The 16997-nt window shown below is 39.3% G+C and overlaps 1 protein-coding gene across 2 annotated transcripts in view; it reads left to right on the forward strand.

Annotated features, from left to right (window-relative positions):
- stt3a (STT3 oligosaccharyltransferase complex catalytic subunit A) overlaps window positions 1–16997 on the forward strand; it is a 43131-nt gene that overhangs the window by 1251 nt on the left and 24883 nt on the right. For both annotated transcript variants that reach the window (XM_043676875.1, XM_043676874.1), the window contains 7 exons: window positions 4858–4981; window positions 9130–9190; window positions 9652–9773; window positions 11170–11315; window positions 12611–12701; window positions 14319–14425; window positions 16308–16472. In XM_043676875.1, coding sequence (XP_043532810.1) covers window positions 4894–4981; window positions 9130–9190; window positions 9652–9773; window positions 11170–11315; window positions 12611–12701; window positions 14319–14425; window positions 16308–16472 — 780 coding nt within the window. In that variant the 5' untranslated portion in view covers window positions 4858–4893. The remainder of the gene's footprint in view (window positions 1–4857; window positions 4982–9129; window positions 9191–9651; window positions 9774–11169; window positions 11316–12610; window positions 12702–14318; window positions 14426–16307; window positions 16473–16997) is intronic.

The following is a 16997-nucleotide window of genomic DNA, read 5'->3' on the forward strand; positions in this document are numbered from 1 at the left end:
CCAGAGGAAGTGGTGGAGGCTGGTACAATTGCAACATTTAAAAGGCATTTGGATTGGTATATGATTAGGAAGAGTTTGGAGGGATATGGGCTGGGTGCTGTCAGGTGGGACTAGATTGGGTTGGGATATCTGGTCATCATGGGTTGGACCGAAGGGTCTGTTTCCATGCTGTACATCTCTATGATTCTGTGACTCTATGTCAAGATAATCACTGGAAGCAATAAATGCTGGCGATCACAGCAGGTCAGACAGCATCCATGGAGAGTGAGCAAGCTAATGTTTTGAGTCTAGATGACTCTTCATCGGAGAATCTGCAATAATTTGCTCCTACCAAATGGTCACTGGATTCTGGTTAAACCTCTTTTGTTCCAAATTCAGTTGCAGGATCGCTAAATGCAATTGTCTGATCAGTACAAAGGAGAGATCAAGCCTGTTTTTCTGCATTCTATACCACTGTCTAACTTGGCATATACCGCTGAGATGTTGGATGAATTTGTCTCTACTGTGTAAAAGGTTTTTGAGTTTCTGTGGGAATTTGTTTGGCTGTCGAGATTGTGCTGTACATAGCAAGTTTTAAATAATTCTTGCACAAATGAAGTATAACTTTCATAGTGCAGTTGATTCCTGAGTTAGAAGCTGTGGGTTCAACTCCCATTCCAGAGATGTGAGTGAATAAATGGACCAACATTCAACTGTAGCACTGAGGGAAAGCTACAATGTTGGATTTACTCTTTTTCTATAAGGAGTGGAAGTAAAGTTTTGTTTACCATATCAGATAGACTTGAAAGATGCTGGGACCCAGTTCAAAGAAAAGGATATAAATGATGCTGATTCTGGACCACTGTTGCTGCTCAGTCAACCCCATTTAAATTTCAATACCAGTTCTTAATTTCCTTGCTGTTTGTAGGAGCTCAGCAACGTGCAAAGTGACTGCTATGTTTCTCACTTTACAGCCAGTTTGATGCTTCAGAAGTACCTAATTGGCTATACGGCACTTTGGGACATTCTGAAGTCTTGAGAGGTGCTATATGAATGAAAGTCTTTTGCTAACCATGAGGCAGCAGAGAATGATCTGTGGTTTTTGGGTGGGCCACAGCGAAGTGTAAGAGCTGTACCTCTGTCATTTTGGCAAACATGACCAGCCTTTCCAGGGCTCTGAAAGAAAATTGTTGTGCACTGGGAGTTCTGGCCTCTCTCTTCATATCAAGTCTCAGAAACATTGTAAAAGTAAAATCCTGATCGATTTTAGAAGTATTTATCCATATTGACTTCCCACCACCACCTGGAAAGCATTTGGGATGAGTACTGACATTGCCAGTGACATGAACAGATTCAAAAGGCTGTTTGGCTGTGTGGTTTATGCTGTAGCAATATTTGCGAATAATTTGCATTCAGTTTTCATTTTTTAAATGGCCATATTTCGTGCATTTCTCCATTTTCCCATCTTCATCCTCATGACCCTGCCTGTGTTTTGTAGTGCCATTGGATCATTATTGTTACCCGTGTATATAACGTCTCACTCTTGTGTCTTACCTGAAAGCACAGCACCTTCAGTCTAACATTTCTCCAACAGTGGTTAGTTGGCCTCGTTTACCTTGTGGTTTGACTGGAGTGTACTGGAAACCTTCTTTTTGTTGTTCATTCCAGAGATGTGAGCCTCACTGGCTATGTAAGAAATAGGATCTGGAGTAAGGTATTTATTCCCTCAAGCCTGTCCTGTCATTTTATAAAATCATGACTTACCTGCCCCAGACTTCAACTCCTCACAGCCTTCAACTCTTTGATATTATAAAAACCTGCATACCCTCTCTCTTACATACTTTGTGATCCAGCCTCCATAATGCTCTGAGATGAAGACTTCCAAACATACACTGTGTGCTCTGGGCGAAAAAGTTTTTTCGTGTCTCAGTTTGGAATAGCAGCACTTAATCTCTCTCCATATCTCCTGGTTTAAGGTGTTCTCACTATTTAAAACATCATTTTAACATCTATCATGTCAAGCCCCCTCAGAATCTTCATTGTTTCAATGTGATCACTTTTCATTCTTTTAAAATCTGATGTAAAAGGGCATAACCTGTTCATCTGTTCTTCATGCATCAATTGCTTCATCCCAGGAATGAACCTGGTGAATGTCTTTTGAACTGCCTCCAATGCCAATGTATCCTTTCTTAAATATGGGGACCAAAACTATGCAAGTAATCCCTTAAGGCATTATGGGTCTACCCTCGACCAAGTGGATTGCAGTGGTTCAAGAAGGCACCTAAAAGAACATGGGAAGGTACGTGAAAGCCCTTTATTATGAGATCCCCTCCAAGCCACATATCATCCTGAGTTGGAACTATAACATCATTCCTTCACTTCTGCTGGATCAAAATCTGAGATCCCTCCTTACAGAACTGCAGATATGTCTCTTGAACTGCAGTATAGAATCACAGAATCTCCACAGAGTGGGAACAGGCCATTTGGCCCATCATGTCCAAACTGAGCTTCCAAAGAGTATCCCACCCAGACTACTTCCCCTACCCTGTCTCTGTAAACCTGCATTTCCCATGGCTAATCCACCTAATTTACACATCCTTGGACACTATGGGCAATTTAGCATGGCCAATCCACCTAACCTGCACATCTTTGAACTGTGGGAAGAAACCAGGGGATCTTGTAATGAAAGAGTTTTGTGGACCTTCCCATGTTCTTTTGGATGATAGAAGTCGCAGGTTTAGGAATTGCTGTTGGAGGATTCTTGAAATGTTACTGCAGTTCGTCAAAGTGGTGGAGGAAATGGGTTGCTCTGTCCTGAATTGTGCCACAATTCTTGAGTAGTGTTGATGGGGAGCATTCCACCTCCAGACACCCCTGACTTGCCTTGTTAGTGGTAGACAGATTTTGAAGTATCTGCAAAGTATTCATTGCTGTGTGACATTGGCAGAGGTCATTGTCACCTTGACTGAAATCTGAACGCTTGAAATGTACATTTAGCCTTAAGGACGTGTAAGTAGTCACAATGAGTTAATCTGCACTCAAGACTTTTCCCCTCCTTAGCACCTTGCTTATCTGATATCTTTTGGGTGTTTACAGTGACTTCCCATGTGAAGGGCATCGAGTCATAGAGATGTACAACACGGAAACAGACCCTTCACTCCAACTTGTCCATGCCGACCAGATATCCACTCCAATCTAGTCCCACTTGCCAGCACCCAGCCCATATCCCTCCAAACCCTTCCTATTCATATACCCATCCAAATACCTTTTAAATGTTGCAATTGTACCAGCCTCCAACACTTCCTCTGGCAGCCCATTTCACACACGTACCACCCTCTGCGTGAAAAAGTTGCCCCTTAGGTCTCTTTTATATCTTTCCCCTTTTACCCTAAACCTATGCCCAGGGAAGAGACTTTGTGTATTTAGGGAGAAAGTGAGGTCTGCAGATGCTGAAGATCTGCGCTTTTCCAGGAACACATTTTCAACTTTGTGTATTTATCCTATCCCATGCCCCTCATGATTTTATAAGGTATAAGGTCACCCCTCACCCTCCGACACTCCCAGGATAACAGCCCCATCCTATTCACCCACCCCTTATAGCTCAAATTCTCCAACCCAGGCAACATCCTTGTAAATCTTACAGCCGCAACATGACCTCCCAACTCCTGTACTCAATACTCTGACCTATAAAAGAAAGCATACCAAACGCCGCCTTCACTATCCTATCTACCTGCGACTCTACTTTCAAGGAGCTATGAACTTGCACTCCAAGGTCTCTTTATTGAGCAACACTCCCTTTGACCTTACCATTAAGTGTATAAGTCCTGCTAAGATTTGCTTTCCCAAAATGCAGCACCTCTCATTTATCTAAATTTAAACTCCATCTGTCATTTCTCAGCCCATTGGCCCATCTGATGATCAGATCCTGTTGTAGTTTGAGGTAACCTTCTTTGCTGTCCACTACACCTCCAATTTTGGTGTCATCTGCAAATTTACTTCTATACCTCTTATTCTCACATCCAAATCTTTTTATATTAATACGAAAAGTAGTGGACCCAGCACCGATCCTTGTGGCACTCCACTGGTCACCCTTACTGAAGTCCATATGGATCACGTTCACTGCTCTGCCCTCATCAATCTTCTTTGTTACTACTTCAAAAAACTCAATCAAGTTTGTGAGACATGATTTCCCACGCACAAAGCCACGTTAACTATCCCTAATCAGTCCTTGCCTTTCCAAGTATATGTACATCCTATCTCTTAGGATTCAATGCAAAGTTTTGGTTAAATTATCTTCCATTTCCCAGTTCACCATTATCAATTCCCCAGTCGTATCTTCCAAGAATCCCAGAATCACTAGCTGATATTTTTTACATACCCATAGATGCTTTTCTTGTTTTTATATTTCTTGACAATTTACTTTATTATCAATACAATATAATCCTCTAAGAGGGAATGTGCCGTATTTTTAGATTGCTTTGAGTTTAAGCTTTCAGAGCCATTGTCCACAGCTGTGACCTCCCAATCCTGACTTTTGGAAATCTTAAGTATTGCCTGTCAGCATTAATAACGATAAACCTGGGAATCAGCTCACGGATCCATGTCAGTAATTCCTGTCAAGCAGGTGATAGACAAACTGTAACAGGTTACTTGGATCATATGCATTGAATCAATGTGTCGGCGATAGGCAGATTAGAATGGGAAATAGAAATCTGTATTGCATAGGCTAAGGCTGCTGGAAAGCTAGATTTAAGAAATTCACAAAACGAAATTGAGTTCATATTGCTCACTGTAATTATGATTGTAATGTATTTCTTGCTGTCATTGAATGAATCTGGTGCTAATATAAGTATTACAATTGTTATTTCTGTTTCCTAGGTTAATAGTCTGTCAGCTGCAAACACCAGACCAAAGATGACGAAGCTGGGATTTTTGCGGTTGTCTTATGAGAAACAGGACACCCTGCTGAAGCTGCTCATTCTGTCTATGGCAGCTGTGCTCTGTGAGTTTCTAACCAGGCTTTGCTTATTATTCATAAGAATAAAAGTTCAACTCTTGGACAACTCATACTCCTGCAATTCAGCATTGATCCCAATCACACCATCTCTTACTGTTTCATTCATTCCTCAGACCCAGAAAAGATGTAGAATGTTTCTCTCTTTCCTTTTTTTTAAAAGGCAAACTTGCGACCACTAGTCATAGAGTCATATAATATGGAAACAGACCCTTTGGTCCGACTCGTCCATGCTGACCAGATATCCTAAACTAATTGAGTGCCATTTGCCAACACTTGGTCCATTTTCCTCTTCGTGTACCCATTCGGATGACTTTTAAATGTTGTAATTGTACCAGCTTCCACCACTTCCTTTGGCAGCTTATTTCCATACACATACCACCCTCTGTGTGAAAAGGTTGCCTGTTAGGTCCCATTTATATCTTCCCCCCTCACCCTAAACCTATGCCCTCTAGTTCTGGACTGCCCCACCCCAGGGAAAAGACCTCCTCTGTTTATCCTATCCATGTCCCTTATGATATTACAAACTTCTATAAGGTCACCCCTCAGCATTTGACACTCCAGGGAAAACAGCTCCAGCCTGTTCAGCCTTTCTCTATAGCTTAAAACCTCCAACCCTGGCAACATCCTTTTCTGAACCCTTTCAAGTTTCACAACATCCTTCCTATCAGAGGGAGACCAGAATTATGCAGAATATTAGTTTTCTGATTTTCATCTTTCCTCTGTGGCTTTAAGTTGTCTTCTTTGATTATGAGCTAGGCCAAACAATGTTGCACTACATGAACAAATTACAGCACTTTGAGACACCATAGGTATAAGCAGGCAATTTTTAGCTTAGCAATTTGTAACTAGTCAGGTGCGTGGATCTGAACTAGTTTATCATCTCAAGAAATGATGTAAGTGTGATGCAGCAGTGTGGAATCTGTATGGGTAGAGCTGAAAAACAACAACGGGCAAAAAAACCCACTAATGGGAACTGTGCATCGATGTCCAAATTAGAGATGCATGCAATAAAGGAGTGTTTGTAATTATGGTTGACTTTAATCTGTGTATGGACTGGGCAAATCCTATTAATAGCAGTACTGTAGAGTAGGAATTTCTGAAGTATATACACGGGATGGTTTTCCAGGCCAGTATGTTGAAGAACCAATTAGGACATTGTGTCATGAGAAAGGAATAATGGTAGCGTAATTGAGAGAGGCCCATTGGGGATGCGTGACGATAATACGATCAAATTCCTCATTAGGGATTGTTGCAGAAAGTGAAAAGGTGATAGCAAGCATTCAAATAGTACGTGATTAAACCGCAACAATTGTTCATTCCTAATATAAACCAAAAGAATTGTGGATGCTCTAAATCAGAAACAAAACACCCAACCCAAAACATTAACTCTGATCGTTCATTCCTGTCTGGCACAAAAGTCAAGTGGACAAGATGTCCAAACCATGGCTTATAAAGGAATTCAGAGAGGGTATTAGATTTTAGGAAAAGACATAGAAATTGGCTAGAAGGAATAACGGGCTGAGTAATGGGAGCAGTTCAGAATTCAGCAAAGAAGGACAAAGGGATTGATTAAGAAATAGAGTATGAGAGTGAGCTTGTAGGGACGTTAAAACCTAAACGTAAAAGTTTCTACAGGTATGTGAAGGAAAAAGCATTGGTGAAGACAAATGTAGGTCCGCTGCGGTCAGATACAGGGAATTTACATTGAGGAGCAAGGAAATAGTTGACCAACTGAATACATATTTTGCTCTGGGTTCATGAAAGAGAGCACAAAACATATTGAAAATGATGTTGGAGAAATTGAACACTGACAAATACCTAGGCTCTGTGTTATGGACTAGACCAGAGCACTCAAAACATTCTTAAGCAGGCAGCCCAGGCCTTAACGTTGCAATTTGTTTCAATAAGTGTACAGTGAAAATTACTTGGAGTAAATTAGCCAGATTGACTACCAGGTTTTAAAACAGACAAAAATTTATTCACAAAATTACAGAATGAAACACAAAGGACAGAATAAAGAGCACCCACAGAGCTTAGACTATACCAAACTAGACTTAACTATGCTGTTCCGAATATACACACTCATCTGTTTACGTACAAGCAAAAAGGCCTTTCAGGTCTGTATCAATCCCAGCCATTTCGGAGCCTGGCCTATTTACAACCCCTCTGAAAAAACCAAGGACGCAGCATCCTTGAGAAAAGGAACAGCTTTTTGAAAAAAGGACCACCTTTATGACATCTGAAACATATATCTTAGAATACTTAAGGAAAAAGTCTTGGATTTGTGGATGCATTAAAGTCATAGTGATATAACATGGAAACAGACCCTTCGGTTCAACTTGTCCATGCTGACCACATTTCCCAAATTAAACTTAGTTCCACTTGCCTGCATTTGTCCCATATCTCTCTAAACGTTTCCTATTCACATATCTGTACAAATGCCTTTTAAATATTGTAACTGATCCTGCATTTACCACATCCTCTGGCAATTAATTCCACATATGAAACACTCACTGTGCAAAAGTTGCCCGTTGGGTCCCTTTTAAATCTTTCTCCTCTCACCTTAAGATTATGCCCTCTCTGCCAATCCCTTATTCTCCATCGTAAACCTTCCCCTCTGACTGTATTCGGCTCACATGTGCCTTTTATAGAAACTTTCATCATCTAAAGTTATACTTCTGGCTAGTTTGCTTTCATATTCTATTTTTGCATTGTCAGTTTCTTTCTAATGAGAATGAGCTTTCTTTGCTGAATTGTAAAATGTTAGCATTCCTCAGGCCTACTACTTATTTGGCAACCGTATAAGCTTACCTTCTCTAATACAATCTTCAAGTCATCTTTGCAACTGTTGAATAAATTTTTCTGGTGGGTTTTTATACCTCAAAGGAATGGGTGTTTGTTGTAAACCAAGCATTTATTTCTTTCAATACTAGACATTGCCAATCCATTATCATATTGTTTAATTCAGTTACTAACCTACCCTGACCAATCCACATTGCTTCCTTTGTTTAGATTGAAGACTGTAGTTTCTGATCAAATTGTATCACTCTTGAGCTTAATATAAAATATTATCAATCATGTACAGATTTTTGGGTACTTGAAGAAATTAAAGAATATGGGGATGGTGTGGGACGGTTAGGGTGAAGTGGAAGATCAACCTTGATTGTATCGAATGTTGCACCAGACTTAAAGCGTGAAATTGCTGCCTTCTATTTAAGTTGAACTTTGAGGCTGATAGGAGCAGCAAATGAAAATGAAATGCCTAATTTTATCCCTATTCCTAACCTGGCTCTGCCAGCATCCTCTGCAAGTGCATGTGAAGTAAGAATTGTGAACTAAAGTGTGAGGTGTATGCCACCTAAAGAGCAGGAGTGCTAATTTCTCTTTTGGAGCAGGTTTTAATATCCTTTTTAAAGTAGCTGATGTTTCCATTCACTTGTGCACTATATGGTTTGTTGTGTGTTTAGTTGATACAACTTTGCCCACATTGACCATTGGATGAGTCAGTCTACTCTGGGTTTTACTAACGCAATTATAACTGTTTCTGTGTAAGACCACGATCCCTCACTTTTTATTCCCCAACAAATTGTTCCACTGTCAGAAGGAGCCTCTGTACATCCAAGAATTTAAATATATTCTCTGTAGAACAATGTTCAGAGGATGGAAACTTGACTATCTCTCTCGCGCTGTTGCTCTCTCTCTCGCCCTTAGCAAGGCTGTCATCCACTGAAAACCTAAAGGAATGTGGATTGTCTCTGAGTTTGGCCATCCATTCCACAGATTTCAGATTGTGACACCTTCTGAGGACCTGCTTGAAGTCCCCAGCCATAAAACTAAACATAATCCAAAAATATTGAAGAAACAGGTCAGGATCATGATTCAGTGAGATTATGAATTAAACTTTCAGATCCACCCCACCGTCACCACAATTCTGACAAACAGGAGGGAATTTTATAGCAATTCAAATTAGTTATTGAAAGCCAAAGATGAAATTATTTCATAAAATTTGGTTAACTTCAATATTTGACCTGTGAAATAAATTTGAATTCAAATGTTAAGACTACTGTTAAGGTTACTTAAAGATAGTAGTGAACAGGATTCAATTGTAATATTAATTTTTGTTTATTCCGCAGCATTTTCTACCAGATTGTTCTCTGTATTGAGGTTTGAGAGTGTCATCCATGAGTTTGATCCGTAAGTACCAATACACATTTTTAAAATTTCATTATTGCACAATATATCAAATTTCAACTTTCTAGTTATGCACATTTGAGGCACTTTAGGTTTGCAACCAGTAAACAGAAGATGATAAGCAGAGGAAATAAATAAAATAAACCAGGCAGGGATATTAAAATGGATTGAAAGCATTTGTACATCTTTATAACTAAACTTTGGGCCAATCTTCCTTGTGTCTTTGCTTCAGTACCTGTTTTATTTGATTTTTCTTAAGATTTTATTCCTTTGGGTGTGATGTCAGCAGCTTTTATTTTCTGTCCCCTGTGCCTTTGAGAGGATAATGTAGAGCCACTTTGTATAGCCGCTACAGGTTTAACATTTTTATTTTCCTTTTGTTCAGTATGAAGATATTTAAAAGTAGTATTTAATCAAGGAACTTACCTTGTTCTCCTCCAACTGGTACCTTGAAATATCTTTAGGTACTTCAATTACCGGACCACTCGCTTCCTCACTGAAGAAGGGTTCTACAAATTCCATAACTGGTTTGATGATCGAGCCTGGTATCCGCTAGGCAGGATTATTGGAGGAACAATCTACCCAGGTCAGTGTAGTTTCAACAGCTGACTTGTTATCTAATGTATCAGTGTAGACATTTAGTTTTTGATACATCTATCAACCCCCATTTGAGTGCTGTGGCTGTATTACCATGTAAGGATTAGAGGCTTACCTTGAGGCATCACCTGACTTGGAGTTTTAAAACTGACTCTCAAGTTGCCCAAAAATTTTGAAACAATCCTGTCAATCTTTAAATTTACAATGATCATTGCAAGTGTTTTAAACGTATTGCTAAAACTTAATTATCAATCTTGCTTTCAGGACCCAGTTGGAAGCTGAAGAAAAAAGAAAATGAGATTAATTTGTTTGTTTTTCCTCAGAAGGTTTAGAACAGGAATTAAAATGATAGATTAGTAAATCATGTCTCCATAGTTGAAGACGGCAATAGGACTGCACTTTCATTAGAGAGAGAGAGATATGACTGGTGGTGATTTAACCTGGAGGTCACCATGCCTCAGGTGAGGAACGAGGTGGAAAAGGTGGGACCTAATGGCAACCTCAGCCAGTGAAGCAGTGAAAGAGACTGGGAAACGAGAGCAGGATGGAAGTAGAGGGGAGCAGAAAAAAACAGAAGAACAGAAGAAAACTTATGAAATAACTTTTATTTATTTTGATGACACTGTAACAATATAACGTTCTAAATAGCTTTGTTACTGTAATATTCAAGTTTGTTATGAAGACTCAAGTGATTGAACATAATAATACAGGGCCTGAACCTGACACTTCAGTTGGGCATAAAATAATTTACATTGCAAGATGTAGGTAGGAGCTAATTTCCAGGTTATGAGAGTCCAAGAAATTGGTTATCTTGATGAAATAATTCCTCAATCTTATTGCTATATTAACATAGTCAATGTATAATGATTTATTCAGGGTACTCTGCAATCAGCTAGGAAAGAAACCACATCTTTTGTTGTCTTTATATTCCATTTGCTCACTGGGAACCTTTGCAGCACTGTAAGGGCGGCACAGTGGCTCAGTGGTTAGCACTGCTGCCTCACAGCGCCAGGGACCCGGGTTCAATTCCCGCCTCGGGCAACTGTCTAAGTGGAGTTTGCACATTTTTCCCGTGTCTGTGTGAGTTCTTCCGAGTACTCCGGTTTCCTCCCACAGTCTAAGGATGTGCAGGTTAGGTGAATTGGCCATGCTAAATTGCCCGTAGTGTTAGGTGCCAGGGGTAAGTGTAGGGGAATGGGTCTGGGTGGATTGCTCTTCAGAGGGTCAATGTGGGCTTGGTGGGCCAAAGGGCCTGTTTTCACACTGTAGGGAATTTAATCTTGTCATTAATTTCAAATGGATATGCAGTAGTGCCCAAGCATGTTAGTGCAGATATATTCTATTTTTTTAAGAATAACCTGCAGCATTACTTTATTGATTTCCAGGTCTCATGATAACTTCTGCTGCTCTCTACCATGTGCTGCATTTCTTCCACATCGCTGTTGACATCAGGAATGTCTGTGTGTTTCTGGCTCCACTCTTCTCATCTTTCACCACCATTGTCACTTATCACTTAACAAAGGAACTGAAGGTAGGAAGTGAACTGTGATCCCTGTAAACCAGGGTATGTGAACCTAGGGAGCTGTTCAGACTGCCTCAGAACAGTTTTTGTAACTGTAATGTTAGTAATATCAACTGTTTCAACAGTGAAGCAATGAAGTTCACTGCAGACCATTTTTTTCGGGGAAAGATTTTACAGGTGCAAGATCTCATGCCTATGTAACAAACCTGAAATAAAAACAAAATGCTAGAAATGCTCAGGTTAGGCAGCACTTGTAGGGAGAGAAACCAAGTTGAAGTTTATGGTTTATGATCCTTTGTCAGTTTTGACAGATAACTCATTTGCAAACTGTTTTTCTCTGTTTTATCATGCTGGCTTATTCAAATTACATAATATTTCTTTCTAGGTGGTAAGTTGTGTTGCTAGTGGTCAGTAGAATTGCTGGAGTGATCACTTGCATTTGCCTTTGGTGCTACTGGTATCTGTAGACAAGTCTTTAAAGACCCAACTCAAGGAGGTTACTTACTAAATCCCCAGCAATGATACAATCTTTTGTATCAGAGCTGTAATTAAATTTGGGCAGTAATGAGTTGTGTTTGGTGGTGAAATAGAATGTAGAGCAGTACAGGCCCTTCTGCTTTCGATGTTGTGCTGACCTTTTATCCTCCTCTAAGATCAGACTAACCTAGCTACCCTTCATTGTACAATCTTTCATGAGCCTACCCAAGAGTCACTTTAATGTCCCTAATGTGTCTGACTCTACTACCACTGCTGGCAGTGCATTCCACGCACCGACCACTCTCTGTGTAAAGAACCTACCTCTGACATCTCCTCAACATCTTCCTTCAATCACCTTAAAATTATGCCCCATCATGATAGCCATTTCCACCATGGGAGAAAGTCTCTGAATATTCACTTTCTCTATGCCTCTCATCATCTTGTACACCTTTATCAGGCCACCTCTTATCCTTCTTTGCTCCAATGAGAAAAGCTCTAGCTCCCCCAACCTTTCTTCATAACACATGCCTTCCAGTCCAGGCAGCATCCTGGTAAACCTCTGTTGCATCTTCAATAAAGCTTTCTCATCCTTCCTATAGTGAAGTGACCAGAACTGATCTTCAGCAATATTCCATGAATGATGCTTGATGTACCCCCATTAGTATAACTGGAAATAAAATCAATCCAATGAGCAAGTTGAAACCCTGTCGTTGCCCATAAAGCATTTTGTGATTTGAATTTAAAACATTTTCTTTTCATTTCAGATCTTGAACATGTGGCATTTTTTATAACGTAATTCCCTGTCCACACTGTTGTTTGTGTTTCAGGATGCTGGTGCTGGCTTGTTAGCTGCTGCCATGATTGCTGTGGTCCCTGGTTATATCTCTCGGTCTGTAGCTGGTTCCTACGATAATGAAGGTGAGTATCCAGCCCAAGCATCTTTTGTGTTGGATTAATTGGTTTGATTAATTTTCTATTGCTTCAATAATTTCTTAAATGCAGAATGGTATTCTTAAGTTCCTAATAATGACATGCATAATTGTGATAGCTCTTAATTTCAGTTCTGACACAAGGTCTTGTTTCTTAATGATTGCAATGTAAGTGATTACCAAGACCGTTACTTTCATCTCCATAATATAGCCCGACTTTGTCCCTCTGCTCATCTGCTGTGGAAGCACTCATCCATATCTTTGTTACCTCTACATTTGAGTATTCCAATTTTCTCCAGCTAGACCTCCCATGAGCTAACCTTTATAGACCTGAACTCATCCAAAACAATGGCAGTATCCATATCACACTGAGTCCCATTCAGTCATCACCTCATGAGCCCCTTTTGGCTCCCTGACAGGGAATATCTCATTTTCAAAATTCTCATCCTTGTTTTCAAATCTCTTGTGGCCTTGCAGCTCCCCATCTCTAAGATACTTATGGACCTCTAAGACCTCAGCGCTCTGTCAGCTATAGTCTCCTGTATATCTTCTTGCAACTTAACCAATCTGGCTATCTGCTATAACTGATTGCATTTTTGATCGGGAATAATCCTGTTAGATGCCTTAAGATATTTTAATAATCAAAGCCTCTATACACTGTTTTGTTGTTTAAAATTTGATAAATAATTGTATTTGAATGCATTAGCTTCTGTTTGAAGACTCTTAAATTACATAATTAATCATTGTGAAAGGTTGTTTTCACTTGCAAGGACACTAAACCCATTACTTATTTAAAAGCCCAATCTTGACTCCAAGTTGGGGTGAGACATCCTCCCACCGGCACTTTGTTTTGCTGCTATGATAAATTGGGTCACTGCTTCAAGGTACAGGCTGCATTCACACTCTAGCTGTAGGTTCAGTGGAGACCAGTCTCAGTTCTGTAGATAAGTGCACCAAATCCTTTTGGGATTTATGAGCAGTTTCAGAAAGGTAGAAGATGAATTACCATTCATTCTGATTTTTAGTTTTGGTGATATTTGAGGTAGTAAATTTAGCTTGAGCATTTAGAGAACTCACTGCTGCTCTTTGCCAAATAATTTGGGAGATTGAATTGCTATAATAGGTAATCATAGCCAAAAAAACACTGTGGATGCTGTAAGTCAGAAACAGAAATTTTTGGGAAAACTCAGCAGATCTAGCAGCATCTGTGGAGAGAAAGCAGAGGTTCAGGTCCAGTGATCCTTGCTTAGAGCTTAAATTGCTGGGAAAACTGAGGAGTTTGTTTTTATTTCAGGTGACTGTTACTTTAGTTTAACATCTTCAATCAAAGGACAACGCATTATAATTCTGGGCTGAAATGGTAACCTGGACTTTGTGTTCTCAGATTGGTGTAGAAGTGCTTTCATGAGCAGCCAGAGGTTTCCTTTCCAGATCACTAGAATCCCATGCCTTTTGCAAGTTAAATCTGAGATGTGACCTGGAACTGACATCTCGCTGAAGGAGAATGGCAGCATTGGTTGACAACATGGTAGATTGAAGTGATCTCCTACATTGTATATTGACAGCATTGCTGCCTTTTTATAATGCTTATTGTGTATCGCTGCAGGTATTGCTATATTCTGCATGTTGCTGACATACTACTTGTGGATTAAATCTGTAAAGACTGGCTCCATCTACTGGTCTGCTATGTGTGCACTGGCCTACTTCTACATGGTAAGTACACATTCCAAAGTATAATTCAGGAATTGGAACTGCATATAACAAGGATGATATAGTAGTCATAGGAAACTTCAATTTTCATACAGAATATGGAAAGTAGCATGTGGTATTACTGTTAGTGATGAGTTTATGGCGTGCAAATAAGGTAATTTTTTATTTAAAAAATCAACATTTCAAGGAACTTATTTTAATGTTTGACATTGTGCGGTGAAAAAGGGTCACTTAGTTGTAAAGGGAATAATGGTCACATTGTAAAATTTTAAATTGAACTTAAAAGTTCAAAACTGTGGTCATAAATGTGAATAAAGCAAGCTATAAATGAATGACAGTTGGTCAAGCTATGAAAAATTATGATAGGTAAAGGTGAATATTTAACAAATTCTTAATTTGCAGCAAATATGCATTCTCTACAATAACTAAAAATTATGAGGGAATCATGGAAAAATCAAAATAAAACTTGTCGACCTGAATATTGAAAAGATAGAACAGATTGTAAAGCCTTCTGTAAGTATTTAAAAAGGAAGTAGTTTGTGAAATTAAATGCAGATCTGTTAGAGAACAGGTGAAATTATAATGGTGAATCGGGAAGTAGCAGACATTTTTTAAAAAAAACTTTTATCTGTATCACAGAATTTTCTAAATGAATAGTCATACGGTTAGCAAATTATTGCTGATGACAACTTTATCCCTCTTCATTGCAAAAGGAAAATTTTAGAAAAAAAAAGAACTAAAGACCTTGCGGAAATGAGGAATTTAGGGACATCATTTTCAGTAAATAAATAATGCAAGAGAAATTATTAGGCCATAAAGTAGACAAGCCTCCTCAATGTAATGATCAGCATCCTTGGGTTTAAAAGGTAGTGGTTAAGCTATGGTTGGTGCATTGGTTTTGATCTTCAAGAATTCCCTACAGTTTGGAACCATTCCCATAATTGGAAGATAGCAAACATAACTCTACTATACAAGAAAGGAAATGAGCTGTAGGCCTATAACCTGAGATCAGTCATGGGGAAGATTATATACTCGCTGTTGTTGGGTTTTTGTGAACAGGGAATGTTGCCAAATCATTTTACAATTATCTGTCAACAGAGGATTTATGAAAATGACAAGCTCATTAATCTATTAAACAGTTTCACTTTCGAAGTTGTGACTATCAGGTTAGTTTACTAGTTATGTAGTGTATTTGGATTTTGAAAAGCATATTTCCTAAGGTGCCACACTCGTTAGGGCTGAAGATCGGGGTTGGGGGGGGGTAGTGTATTAGCATGGATTGAGATTTTGTTAATGGATAGAAAACAGTAGTAGATCCTTTGTGGTTTGACATTTTTGTAACTGACAGAATACTGCAAGGATTAATGGTTGGACCTCAGCTGTTTACAATCAAAGTTAATAACTTGTATATGGAGCAAGTTAAAAATCACACAATTCCAGGTTATAGTCCAACAGGTTTATTTGGAAGCACTAGCTTTCGGAGCACCACTCCTCCTTCAGGTGGTTGTGGAGGTTAAGATCATGCTCACAGAATTTATAGCCAAAGGAGTACAGTGTCATGGGGATGTGATACAGTGAACAATCTTAGATTAAAGCTTCCATCCTTTACAATGGGATATGCTGGTTTGTGTTTTTTATGTGCATTGAATGGTTGATTGGTACCATGTTCTCCATTTTGAAGTGCACTCCCTCCACATCAATACATGTGTATTATGTCCAAGATACACTGCAGCAACTCGCTATGGCTTCTCTGACAGCATGTTATGTATATCGACTAATTTAAATAGATTAATATTAATGTATCCTGGTATTCTTAAGTATGTTGATACCTGTTTAATTTTATCCCTATTGTATTTCTCATCTTGGTGGGTTTTACCTCTTTCAGGTTTCATCATGGGGTGGTTACGTATTTTTGATTAATCTGATTCCACTTCATGTGCTCATCCTAATGCTAACTGGCAGATTTTCCCACCGGATCTATGTTGCATACTGCACAGTGTACAGCCTTGGAACCATACTCTCAATGCAGATCTCCTTTGTGGGATTCCAGGTCTGTAAAACTATTTCCTTTCTCTGGTGCCCTTTCTTCCTCTGCAGGTGCTGAGGCATGCTGCATTTCCACGTGTCTCTCCAGATGTCAACAACTAGGGTCAAATGTTAGTCCAAGCCAGATCCAAATGGAGGACCTTTCTTTGAACTTGTCGTAAATTGTGGGCGAAGGATATAATGTCCAGTCTGCTGACATACTACCTAGATCATACAATTCTCCTCCTTAAACCTATTAGTTCAAATTCAGCTATAGACAGAATCAGATATTGGCAATTCAGTTGCTTTATCCTGTCTATCATTTAATCATAACAACTGATCTGCGTTATAGTTCTGTCGAGTCCTTCCTGAAGAAGCTAATTCCATATTTCCACTCCCCTTTGTGTTGGGAAAATATTGAGACTTTTTTGTGCAGTTTGTTCCACCAGACAAACCTATTTTTGTGTGTACTATTTTGAAATTTAAAATTTCAAATCTGACTGCCCACTTTAGTAGGCAGCAGAGACAGTGGCTCCATATCTGAATCCTT

Source organism: Chiloscyllium plagiosum, chromosome 35, assembly GCF_004010195.1.
Source record: "Chiloscyllium plagiosum isolate BGI_BamShark_2017 chromosome 35, ASM401019v2, whole genome shotgun sequence".
Classification (NCBI taxonomy): Eukaryota; Metazoa; Chordata; class Chondrichthyes; order Orectolobiformes; family Hemiscylliidae; genus Chiloscyllium; species Chiloscyllium plagiosum.